Source organism: Hoplias malabaricus, chromosome Y, assembly GCF_029633855.1.
Source record: "Hoplias malabaricus isolate fHopMal1 chromosome Y, fHopMal1.hap1, whole genome shotgun sequence".
Taxonomy (NCBI): domain Eukaryota; kingdom Metazoa; phylum Chordata; class Actinopteri; order Characiformes; family Erythrinidae; genus Hoplias; species Hoplias malabaricus.
In genome coordinates, this window is record NC_089820.1 from 27731738 (window position 1) to 27745324 (window position 13587).

At 48.0% G+C, this 13587-nt stretch overlaps 1 protein-coding gene across 2 annotated transcripts in view; it reads right to left on the reverse strand.

Moving 5' to 3' along the window:
• The window catches only part of LOC136677671 (dynein axonemal heavy chain 10-like), a 137773-nt gene that overhangs the window by 17697 nt on the left and 106489 nt on the right, over positions 1 to 13587 (reverse strand). For both annotated transcript variants that reach the window (XM_066655266.1, XM_066655265.1), the window contains exons 63-67: positions 4707 to 4936; positions 3859 to 4132; positions 3482 to 3586; positions 1072 to 1226; positions 114 to 268 (exon numbers count right to left, since the gene is read on the reverse strand). In XM_066655266.1, the coding sequence (XP_066511363.1) occupies positions 114 to 268; positions 1072 to 1226; positions 3482 to 3586; positions 3859 to 4132; positions 4707 to 4936 (919 nt within the window). The remainder of the gene's footprint in view (positions 1 to 113; positions 269 to 1071; positions 1227 to 3481; positions 3587 to 3858; positions 4133 to 4706; positions 4937 to 13587) is intronic.

Here is a 13587-nt window from a genome sequence, read left to right on the forward strand (position 1 = left end):
CGACGACAGCTGCCCCCCAAGAACAGACGGACGGAGCCCCTAGCGTTCGTCTACACCGCCTATGCCACGGGCCGGCTCTGGCCTGCAGATTCAGAAAGAGGGCGCTCTCTGACTTCTCTCCCATGGTGGTGGTGACGTAGTCGCTGACGGCGCGGTACACTGGGTCCAGTCGAAAGCAGCGCAGCAGCAGAAGTTTCTGGAAGGCTGTGAGGCTGTCCCTGTATTTCATGGGGAACGGAGCCTGATCTGGACTGTCCAGGTCGTACCACTGGGAGAACAGGACACACACAGGGAGGGTTTATTGGGGACGGCAGCTTTGCATCTTCACACATCACCCTGTCATCCAGGACCCTGCAACACCACTGTGTCTGATTCACTCGTACACTATAGGGCCAAAGGTTTGTGGACACCTGATTGTTCAACATATCTTGTGCTGCCCAAAGAAATACATGTATCTCCATGTGTGTGGGTGTGTAGTTTACAATCATCTGTAAATCTCATGATGAATGAACCAATAGAAAAGCTCCAAATTTGCATCTTTTACATTGACTTCCGCTCAATTTTAAGAAGGTTTTGATGGCATTCGCCAGTCCATCTCATCCCAGAGTATTGGATCGAGTCCAGATATCAGTCCAGAACACCGTTCCACTGCTCCACAGCCCAGCGCTGGGGGTTTATACCGTTCCAGTGGACATTGGAGTACGGTGTTCTTAGGCTCAGGTGCAACTGCTACAGTTCCATTGCATGTGTTTTTACAGAGATTAAACACAGAGTTCACAGTGGAGCGCAGATGAACTCACTAATCATCAGGGTGTCCACAAACTTTAGGACATGTAGCGTATACATTAGGTGTTTCAGATAAAATGGCCAAAGATTACAGGGTTGCAGCAGTTTGGTTTTAGACATTGGGAATTAAAATGAAACCTACACAAATACATAAATAAATAAATAAATAAATATTTGTTTGTGATGTTGATGCAGCTCTGTTTTCTTCTCCCTGTTGAGGGAGGGGTGTCAGAGCTGTAGGCTGCAGGTGTAGTTTCAGCTGAAACAGTTTAATAAAATCCCTACACTCTTCCATTCGCTGGGAATCCTCTCTATGTCGTCTATTAGAGTTCCAAACTCATTCGGGAAGAGCTCGTTCAGACGCACAATATCCTCCCAGCCCTGATCCGGCAGCCAATCACACGGCTTCTTCCTCTGACTCTTCTCCAGAGACAGGTTCCCTGCAGAGAACAGAATTAATGCCTGAGAAGGAAGTTAATCATTGTTTATGTATAAATGAGACACGAGCAAGAGTCCAGAAAAAGGGACAGAGAGAGAGAGAGAGAGAGAGAAAGAGAGAGAGACGGGCTATCGCTGATACTCTGATAAACCTGCGTTCACGTTTGTCTCTGCTTCTGTTCTAGTTTGGTGTTTTAACTCGGCCCTTGTTAGTTTTTAATTCTCAATCTATTCTCTTTTGTGACGTTTCCTTGTAAATAAAAACATCTCTGCACATTCATTCATTCATTGTCTGTGACCCTTATCTAATTCAGGGTCGCGGTGGGTCCGAAGTCTACCCAGAATCACTGGGTGCAAGGTGGGAACACACCCAGGAGGGAGTGCCAGTCCTTTACAGGGCGACACACACACACACATTCACTCTCACACTCACACCTACGGACACTTTTGAGTCTCCAATCACCTACCAACGTGTGTTTTTGGAGCGTGGGAGGAAACCGGAGCACTCGGAGGAAACCCACGCAGACACAGAGAGAACACACCACACTCCTCACAGACAGTCACCCGGAGGAAACCCACACAGACACAGGGAGAACACACCACACTCCTCACAGACAGTCACCCGGAGGAAACCCACGCAGACACAGGGAGAACACACCACACTCCTCACAGACAGTCACCTGGAGGAAACCCACACAGACACAGAGAGAACACACCACACTCCTCACAGACAGTCGCCCGGAGGAAACCCACACAGACACAGGGAGAACACACCACACTCCTCACAGACAGTCACCCGGAGGAAACCCACACAGACACAGAGAGAACACACCACACTCCTCACAGACAGCCACCCGGAGGAAACCCACGCAGACACAGAGAGAACACACCACACTCCTCACAGACAGTCACCCAGAGGAAACCCACACAGACACAGAGAGAACACACCACACTCCTCACAGACAGTCACCCGGAGGAAACCCACACAGACACAGGGAGAACACACCACACTCCTCACAGACAGTCACCCGGAGGAAACCCATGCAGACACAGAGAGAAAACACCACACTCCTCACAGACAGTCACCCGGAGGAAACCCACACAGACACGGAGAACACACCACATTCCTCACAGAAAGTCACCCGGAGGAAACCCACGCAGACACAGGGAGAACACACCACACTCCTCACAGACAGTCACCCGGAGGAAACCCATGCAGACACAGAGAGAAAACACCACACTCCTCACAGACAGTCACCCGGAGGAAACCCACGCAGACACAGAGAGAACACACCACACTCCTCACAGACAGTCACCCGGAGGAAACCCACACAGACACAGGGAGAACACACCACACTCCTCACAGACAGTCACCCGGAGGAAACCCATGCAGACACAGAGAGAAAACACCACACTCCTCACAGACAGTCACCCGGAGGAAACCCACACAGACACGGAGAACACACCACATTCCTCACAGAAAGTCACCCGGAGGAAACCCACACAGACACAGGGAGAACACACCACACTCCTCACAGACAGTCACCCGGAGGAAACCCATGCAGACACAGAGAGAAAACACCACACTCCTCACAGACAGTCACCCGGAGGAAACCCACGCAGACACAGGGAGAACACACCACACTCCTCACAGAAAGTCGCCCGGAGGAAACCCACGCAGACACAGGGAGAACACACCACACTCCTCACAGACAGTCACCCAGAGGAAACCCACGCAGACACAGGGAGAACACACCACACTCCTCACAGAAAGTCACCCGGAGGAAACCCACGCAGACACAGGGAGAACACACCACACTCCTCACAGACAGTCACCCAGAGGAAACCCACACAGACACAGGGAGAACACACCACACAGACATTCACCCGGCGCGGGAATCGAACCCACAACCTCCAGGACCCTGTAGCTGTGACAGAGACACTACCTGCTGCAGCACTATACCACCCTATTTTATTTAAGTATACATACATAATTTTAAACAGGCATCACACCTATAGACAAGAAAATCATTTTATATATTAATAATTTTACTTGCCAAAGACTTTTGCACAGTACTGTACTTCTGCATCTGTGTGCCTTGTTCCTAGACACCCTGGCAACTGTCCTCCAGCCTCCACAACCACTCTTATACCAGTGGTCACAGTGACACTAGTCAGATCTGCCATCCCCTCACTGCACCCTCACCTGCATTTACTCCCCTCAGCTCTCAGTCAGCTCGGCTTTTCTGAATCTCACCTTTGAGGAAGAACTCGAGCTCTTCCTGAGGAGCGCGTCCCTCGGCCTGCTCGATCTTTATGGTCATATTGAAGGAGAAGAGCAGCTTGTGTCTCTCAAAAAGCCCTGAGGAGAAAAACAGAGTCAGCCTCAGCCACTTCACATTATGAAACAGCTGTTACACTGACAACTACAGGCCTGGAGGACTCAGAGCTTCTGTATTTAATTAATTATGTATTATGTAAATAAGATATTAGCATGTCTCAGATGTTGATAACTGACTGAAACCTGGCTGTCACTGGCTATGACCAAAATGTTTTGCTGCATGTTTCTGATCCGCAGGTGTGGCACTAATACACTGTGGTATACCGTGGTCTGTATTGACCCCCGGTCCTCACCGGTGCAGCCGTAGTTGTAGACGTTGTGTGTGAGTGTGTTCATGATGTTGTTCAGTCTCTTGGGCAGGATGGAGTTGGGCAGGGATTTGCGGAGCGAGAAATCGAACACCTCTAGGAAGGAGGCCAGAGAGTACTGATACATGCTGTTCACCAGGGCCATATCCGACAGGACGAAGAACAAGATGGCGCCTCGCTTCGCTGCCGGACGATAGCCGTCTCGCAACTTGTCAATGTCCACTGAGGTCTTCTCGGCCAGCTGCAGCTTCTCAAAGACCTGAGGGAGAAATTACAGCTCTGTTAGAAGGTGTACTTTACACATAAATATCTCAGTGGTGTCGAGGTTAACATGAAAAAAAGTTGTAAACAATAGCTCTAATTTTTTATGATTTAAAGCATATTCTGATCAGTTTTAGTCTGTGTCCACGTCCATGTCCCCCGTAAACCCCTGCTTAGAGGTGATATGTTCACTTTAGGGAGTGGCTGTTGCTCTGTTGTTATGGACCTGAAGTAAACAGTCTGCTGTTCACCAATCAGAGCCAGACAAGGGGCGGTGTGCTCTCTTCTGATTGGCTAAATGCAATGTTTAAAGAGAAACAGTTTTACATAACAATCTTTACATAAAATTACTGATTTGACTCGTACAAATGTCTTTAGAACTGCGCACACACACTCAATCACTCACATCTATATATATCTATATATATATGTGTGTGTGTGTGTTTGCGTGTGTGTGTGTGTTTGCGCATGTATGTGTGTGTGTATGTGTGTGTGTGGTTGTGTGTGTGTGTGTGTGTGTGTGTGTTTGCGTGTGTGAGTGTGTGTTTGCGGTGAAGGACGGACAGACACACCTCGCTGGCCTTGGACTTGGTCTCCTCGAGTGTGCTGACGAGCTCCACGTTATCCAGCATGTTTCCTGTGGAGGTGGCGAGTTCTCGGAGCAGAGAGTCCTCCAGGTATTTTAGGAGGCGCTTGTTTTCACTCGTCTCCTGAATCAGACGCTCCCTCTGCTCCTCCAGCTCCTTCCTCTCAAACCCCACGATCACACTCAGCAGCTGGTCCTCCAGACCCTTCAGAGTCACTGAAATGCACACACACACATGTAGTGTATATTGTTTTTTTAATCATACACCGTGATACCTATGTGAATATATATTTAATATATATATTTATATATTGTGTTTATAGCGTTGACCTTATTCAAACTCTTATAATTACCGATATTTGACTAATGATAGTAATTAAAGTTTATAATTAGCTTAAACAATTCAAACGTTACTAATTGATTTGAGAATGAATAATAGTCAAGCTAAGTGAGTTCTTCAGGATTTTCAGGAATTTTAATGAACAAACTGTACACACTGTAATTTCAAATAATGAAAGTTTTATTAATAAGAGGAAAGATATTTAATTAACATAGCATAACCTTGTAAACTCACGGCATCAACGCAGGGGAAACCGATTTGACTTTAAAGATAAGCTAGGCACTCTGGCTTGTGACTAAAGTGTTGCTAACTGAGGTTTAATTTATACAAAAATTTATCAAGAGATTTGATTCAATTTTCAGCTCTGGGAATGCGTAGGTTTAGCTTACTTTTCGTCGATTCTCACCACTCGTTGGGTACAGAGGCTCTCTGAGGTCCTGGGAGTGAAGGCGTCTCACTTAGTTTCGCGGTTCTCCCGCGGAAGTTTCCAGACTGAGTCAGCATGGAGGTCTTTCTTCGTCGGTTGAGTTGCCTCGGGCGTACTCGGAGCGGCAGGATCCTCTCTTTGGCTTACTGTCCTGAGCAGGAGGGTCCAACCATATGGACGTTTTGGACGAAAAGTTTCGCTAGTTACTGCAGATCCAGAACTGAAAATCGATTCAATAGACTTGCTTATTCTACGACTTTCTTCTATCTCGGCGGGGTTTCTTACTCTGGCCACGAATAAGTTCACCTGCTTTGATCAGTCGTGAGATTAAACTTAGATTGGGCGATAAAACATAAACACGATTAAAAGAAAAGAGATATTCAAATCACTCGATGTATTAGTAAGGCTTCATACTCTAGCTAATTCAAGACGTCTCTTGTGAGCTTTGGTGAAGTCTTTTAAGGTTCTTCTTTGTTGCCGTTCGTCGTCGTGAAGAGGAGAAAGCGTGTCGCTTGGAGAGGTTTGGAGCTTGAAGAGATGAAACAAAGAGACCGCGTGCAGGCGTTCAGAGCGGAAGCGAAGTTAAGAGTCAGAGAGACAAAGAGTTGAGATGATTTGAGCTTCCGATCTTCTGAGCTGAACCGCTGAACTGCTGCACTTCGAACTTCTTTCTGTTGCGAACTGTGTTGTCCTCTCAACTTCTTCCTGTGTTGTTCTCTCAACTGCTCTCATTTCTGATCTCTTCTGATGTCTTTCTTTGATTGGGTGGCGAGTCCGAGGCTCACGTGATCGACTTCATGAGACAGGAAAGGGGGAAGGCTGGGGTCGCTGTTGGTCCATGCCGTTGGTTCGGTGTGGATGAGTCAACGGGGGTTCAAACCGAGGTCACCCCTTCTAACCATCTGCTGATTACCGTGGGAGATAACGAGAGACATTGAGGTGCCACTTCGTCATAAAACGGGATTATAACTCCCCTCTTTGTTTGAGGTTCCTGTTTCTTAGAAGCATTATAAACTTGTTATCTTTAGTTCCTGAAGAGAGGAAGGGGGCCGGGGGCCAGGTGTCACTGGAAAGTGTCCCGCTCCCGTCTTTGATGTTAGATCTCATGTGCGTGCGTGTGTGTGGGGGGCTGCAGGGTCTTTGTCCCCCCGCGGTTTGTGGAATGTTAATTCGGTCGCAGACACACACACAATCCTGTGGAATGTTGGATTCGGGACCAGACGAAGGTCCTGGTCAGAATGAAAAAGTTTTAATTCAAAACTTTTCATTTCCTCATTTGACTTTTCATCTCGTTATCCGGTCCATACTCCACTACATTCCCCCCTTTATTTTCAGTTTTATGGTTCGGCAGGAAGCATGGAGCTGAAAAGAACATTTGCTGTGGAGGAAGGTGAGATCAGCAAGCATATTCAAACACATTTCCAGAGCTGATGTACTCCTACTGCCATAGGTGGCCATAGGTGTTGAGACGACAGCTCTCTAAGAGTGTTATCTATGGGGGTTAGATCAATGACTTGGGTTCCCTCATATTCTAGGCGAGTTAGTGTTTTAGTATCTAGCTCGATGGTGTGTTTGGAGAAGAACTCTGAGGTTTCTATGTCGCTCTCATATTGGTCAGGGTTTAGGTGATACAGGGCCAGGTCTCCTACATGTAGTATTGCGTTTACGGGAACGTCTACCCAGAAGGTTTGGCTAGGATGGAGTACCCTTCCTGAGGTGTCATGTTGATCATAGGTTAGTAGGGCCTCTCTAAAGGGGGTGTTAACCAACCAACGGTTTCCAACAATTTCAGCTTGAGTACTAGTTACCAAACGTCGGGGTGTGACGACTACCGGGCATTGAGTATTACTCATCATAGGCTTGAGGCCACAGATCCCATTTGCGCTGTCACGAATGAAAGGTTTGCTAGGGCACAAGTAGTGAATGTCTTTAGTGAGTGTGCACATAAGTAAATTGGGTACCAGATATAGGTCAGGGTTATCGTCTTGGTATGCTACAAGAGATGTTGTCTTTACACGAACGTAGGCAGAATCTTGCCAGAAGCCAACGTTGACAACATCTTTCAAACTGTAGATGTTTTCAGGCGCCATTATGGGAAGGTTAATGATGAATGCTAATTCTCGGTCTTGAGGATTAACATAAATTGGGATGGCGCTACCTAAGGTATAGGCTAGGTGGGCCTGGAGATCAGTAACTACTTCTCGAGTTGCTGTAGACAAAATCTCCTGTACTAAGGATAGGGGCACCAGGTAGGGAGGTGCTCCCCATGGCTAGGCTATCCACAGAGGAGCTGATTTCTTGTAGCATATCAGACAATAACATATTCACAAGCTGGATGTGGGCAAGGTCAAATTGCACTACTGAAAGCATAGAGTTAACCGTCTGGAGCGTTTTGTTCAAAGCGACACTGTGAGCGTTGAGCACTACGACGGTGCCACGTAGGGTTTGCCCAATTGTTTGCAGGTGCTGCTGCTGTTTGTCTAATTGGGTTTTAATGTTTGGAATTTCAGCTTTTAATTCCCCTACTTGACGTTTGACAGTGGCTACATTGACGGAATTGACGGCGGACGTTCCGAGAGTCAGTAGTGATCCCACAGTTGTAGCTGCCATTAGCAATCCGCCTATGAAGCGTTTAGGTCGTTTGTTAAAACCATTTAGTTCTGATTGCGTCACGGTAAACTTTTGTAGCTGGCGGAGCATGTGAGTTACGTCGGCTTCAGCATGGCTGATAGCTTCCTCAGTCCATCTAACTCCATTCCGGCCAGTCTGCAGAGTGGTTATCGGTAGGTTTTTGCTACACGCTTCGGCGGGATTCAGCCGTACGAATACTCTCTGGGTATGGAGGCGGCAATTAGTGATTAGCAGTCCCGGCTGGTCTTTCAGTATTATTCCTGAGTCAGGACCCGGTTCAATCACTTCAGGGAGCACGGCGGTTCCTAGGGAGCCGACGATCAGGAGAATGAGCAGCGGGGCCATCCTACCGGAAGAGATACTCATGGTTAGACTTAGGGTATTTACAGCGAGTCGTTTAGACAAATTATAAAAATTTTCACGATACCCCCCTTTTGATAAAAGTTTCCTAGGGTAAACACTCTACAATAATTGACGATGAGGGACTAGGGTCTTGCACCCTGAGTGTCCTCAGTCTGGTTAGAAGCTCGTTGCCTGCTAAAGAGTGAGGGAAAAATGGAAAAGGTATAGGAGAACTAAGGTGTGGGTAGAAGGTTGTAGTTGTTTGTTAACCAACACTCTTCCTGCCTTTGGTTCTGTCGTTTATGATCTAACACAAGCGTTAGTATCCCCTACAAGTCCCATGGGGGTTGTGTGTGGTTGGATTTGGTTGTGGTGGACCCATTTGAGTTCAGTACTGCCCCGAGCTTTGTTTATTTTGATCCTGTAAACAACGGGGGACAGTTTGTCTGTTATCTTATAGGGACCGGACCATCGGGGTAGGAATTTGCGGGCCAAATTCCCCCCTGTTTTTCGCGACCTTCCAACAGGTTGGACAAAGATGTAGTACCATACCTTGTCCCCTATTTGGAGTTCGCCGTGGGATGCTTTGTGGTCATAGTACGCTTTGCGACCTTCTGCACGTTTTTCCAGTTTCTGCTGGGCAAAGGCAAAGGTGGCCTTGAGGTGTTTCTGCAGATCCTCCATGTACTAATGAGTGGTGTAGGCTACGGCTATGCTAGCTTCACCTGGCTGATATAACAGATGTAGAGGCAGAGTCATCTGTCTCCCTGTCATCAACTCAAAGGGTGAGACCCCGACCGCATCGTGTGGGGTCGCCCGTATGGCCATCAGTACCAGGGGTAGCTTGACATCCCAGTCTCGTTGGTTTGCTGCTACGTACTTTTTCAGTATGCTAACAACAGTTTGGTTGGCTCGCTCTACCTGACCTGAGCTTTGGGGATGGTAGCTAATGTGAAGGCTGGCTTTTACTCCTAAGAGTTGCCAGAGCTGCTGCATGACCTCAGCTGTGAAATGTGTCCCTCTGTCAGAGTCGACACGGCTGGGTAGACCAAACTGTGAGAAGACATGATTCATCAGTAAGTATGCAGTGGTTAGCGCTGTGTCATTCGGTGCGGGGAGGCATTCTACCCATTTAGTGAATGCACACGTGACTGTGAGGAAGTACTTGTTACCTCTTACTGTTCGAGTGAGTGGTCCAACCCAGTCTATCTGGAGGTTTGACCAAGGGAAGGATAATCCTTTCTTTTGCAAGGGGGCTCTATGAAGAGCATTCGAGGGTTGAAATTGGCAACATACCAGACAGCCTTTAATGTAGTCAGCCACATCTTTTACCATGTGGGGCCAATATGCCACCTGCCTGAGCGCATGGTGTGTTGCTTTGACCCCTTTGTGTCCCGCAGATGGGGAGTCATGGGTGTGCATCAGCATCACCCCCCTGTGGCACTGAGGAACCACGAACGTAGGTGAAGTGTGCGAGTCAGTGGCATGAACTAGCAAGCCTTTGACGACTTGGAGGGACGCTCTGGCGCCGTATAGGTCTTTAAGGCCTGGTATGGTGTCAAGATCTTGGGCTGAGATGGGACATGTAGATGGGTCAGAGACATGGCTAAGCACTTTAGAAATGGATGGGTCTCGAGCTTGGAGAGTAACTAAGTCAGCGTCCGAAAAAGCAGGGTTAATAGAGACAATGGTAGGTTTAGCATTGTCAGACGATGCCTTCGTTACAGTTCGAGACCGTGTGACAGCTTGGACTTCGATGTCGGGTGGGTTTGGATAAAGGGAGGGATCGAATGTCCATGATGTGCCTTCGCGGGCCCCTTGTTTGGCTAAGCTGTCTGCTTGATCATTGAATTCTTTGTCATTTCCCGGGACTCGGGAGTGACCCTTCACTTTTTTCCAGTAGATCTGCAGTGTGTGTCTACCAGGTGTTCGCATGCCGCGAAAAGCTCTTTGTGTTTAACTGGCTTTTTGTTTGACGTGGTGTAGTTGTTGGTTTTCCACAGTCTCAAGTGGCATGTGAAGCTTAGGCGCACGTAGTTGGAGTCTGTGCAGATCACCAACGTTTTTACGCTTTTCTGGACCGCAGACTGAATTGTGATGAGAATTCCTGCTATTTCAGCATATTGGGAGGACTGAGCACCCAATTTGAAACTTAGGGGTTCGTGAGGCCATCCGTTTATTCCGATAATACCCACCCCAGCCATCAGGGTGTGTTCTCGGCGGAACGAACAACCATCTGCATACACAGTGACAAGGTCTTTGCATGTGTTAGGATCGAAATAGTGGTGGTTAGCCACGGTAGGTAAGAGGGTTTCTGGAGTTTGTGGCACTTGGGAAGGAATGTTTTCTTCGCATCGCCTGCAGGAAGCAAGGCCTGTGCCTAGGGGGCTCTTGTAGTTTTGTATGTAACGTACCTCCAAGTCAAAGCTTTAGAGAGCCATTAGCCAGGCTGCTACTCGAGCGTTAGTTACTACACCCTCTCGAATTCGTTGGCTGTTTAGGAAAGTGACTGGCTGATGATGAGTTTCAACAATCACCTTCTGACCACCTAGGTAGTTGGAGAAATGTTTGACTGCCCACACTGTTGCTAGTAGTGCTTTTTCGCAGTCACTGTATTTGTTTTCGGCAGCCAGCATAGTTTTACTAGCGTAGGCTATGACACGTTTGTCTCTGTCATGTAATTGATACAGACCGGAGCTGAGACCGAGTGGTCCGAGAACCCTACTTCTAGGTAGAATTCTTTGCTACTGTCAGGATAGGCAAGGCATGGAGCCGTGCACAGTTTAGATTTCAGTGCCTGAATGGCGTGTTCCTGGTTGCCCCAGGTGAAAAGTGGACGAGCTAGGTCCGCATAGTTTTCTATGAATTGTCATGAGTAGTTGCATACTCCTAAGAAACTGCGGAGTTCTTTAAGATTGGTGGGTGCTGCGAGGTTTGTTACCCCTTGCACTCGACTCACTTGTGGTTCAACACCATCAGTGCTTACGAGCAGCCCGACGTAATTCACTTTTGTTCTGCACCACTGACATTTGGAGAGTGATATTTTCGCACCTGCTGTTGTAAGCTGGTCAAGAACATGATCAATCTCGTCAATGTGTGCCTGTAGGGAGTGGTTACGCATGAGTATGTCGTCCACATATATGAGGATGCCTCGCTCGCGGGCATCAGGGCATGCTTTGTTTAAGAAAATGTTGAACTCCGCGGGTGAGTTGGCATATCCAAAGGGGCACCGAGTGAATGTGTACTGTCGGTTTGCAAAGGTGAAAGCGAGCTTGTGTTGGTCTTCTGCTTGCACCGGGATGGTCCAGAAGCCAGAGGCTACATCGATGGTGGAAAAGTATTTAGCGTTTCGGACCGAGGGGAGTTCTTGCTCCAATTGTGTCATCGGCCACAGAGACAAGGGAACCTGTTGATTTAGTTTCTGATAGTCGATGGTTAGGCGCCATTTACCATTTGGTTTTATGACGGGCCATAATGGTGCCGAGTACGTGCTGTTACAGGGTCGAATTATGCCCTTTTTCAGCAAGTCATCAATGATTTCTTGTACCGGTTCATAGGATGCCAACAGAATTTTGTATTGGCGGACAAACGTGGGTGGTGCTCCTGGATGAGTGGGAATGCGCACTGAATGAATGTCAGTGAGACCACAGTCCGTTGAATTTTTGGCAAAGGATTTTTGATATTTAAGAAGCACTTCACGGAGTTTCTCACGTTCTTCTTTGCTTTGGAGGGCGTCAGCCTCCTTTAGAACTTGTTCGACTTGGATACGAAATTCGGAGTCAGGTAGTTCTTTCGAATTTGCGTGAATTTGAAGTGTTTGCTCCCGCTTCGGGAGGAGGAGGTGGTTCCCGGGAGGATTCCGGGGATGATTCTAAAGAAAGAACCATGACCGTCATTTGATTGTCGTCAGCGAGATCTATCCTGCAAATGGCGTCTTTACTCATGTCCAGAGCTGAGAAGAGAGCAACAGCTCGTGTCGGATGAGTATAGAACAACTTTGATTCTGGATGATCAAGAAGCAGGGCTTCAGGCATTGGTCCTATGATCGGGTTTCGCAACTCGAAGTCATGGAATTTCGTACTGACTAACCAACCCAGAGGAGATGAGTGAGGGATCGTCAAGGGTTGAGTGGTTTCGTTCCGTACGAACAGATAGGTGGATCTTGCTCGTGTCTCCACCAAAGGTGTGGCTTCGAGGGTGAGGCCTAGTTCGAAGAACTGAGGTGACGGTTGGAAAAGTGCATGCGCGTGGCTTAAGTGTTGGCCAGGTCGCATGACTAAGCGGATGGGTACATTTGCGGTGTTCGCAGGTACCACAAGTGAACCTTGGTTAGTGACCTGACATACCTTGGGAATAGTTTGTCCTGAGCCTAGGTTGCTGAGATCTGAGGACCAGGTTTCCGTTGAAACATCAGTCAAAGACCACAGCACACTATTGAGGGTGTCTACGTGGACATCGAGGCGCACCAAGAAGTCACTTCCAATGTAAGCGTCGTGCGGCAAGTTAGGAACGACCAAGAAATAGTGGGTGAGGACCCTTTTGTTCCACTGGATAGTTAAAGCGCAAATTGAGAGGGAAGCGACAAGGACTGCTCACCAAAGGAATATTTGGTTGAGTGAGGCGCAGAGTGTTAAAGAGGGTTTGGCTTATGGCGGACTTGTCAGTCCACAGAGCCAGAACTGCATTGTCCACATGATAGTCCTGCATTGTGTGACCATTCACTATGGGAAGGCCGGGAGCCTCTGTTGTGGACGGTTTAGTGAAAGTGTACAGGAATGTGTTCCGTTGTTCTAACATGGCACTAGGGGGCCAGGAAGAGACTGCAGTCTCTGGCGTGGCCGCCATGGGCTCAGTTTCCTCTTCCTCAAAGTGAGGGATCTGACTTGGTGGATCTCCTATTGACTCAGGCCGGATTTCGAGACGGCAACACTGAGCTTCCTGGTGGTGTGGGGTGCAGATGGGCAGAGGCTCATGCATTTGTGCCCAGATCTTTGACCTTTTGAAGTCAATCAGTGGTTCGAAGCGATTAAGGAGATCTTTGCCAATGAGGAAGGGAATTGTTTCGAGAGGAGACACATGAACTGGATGCACTAAAGTCATTGGTCCAATGGCTAAGTGTATTAGTGC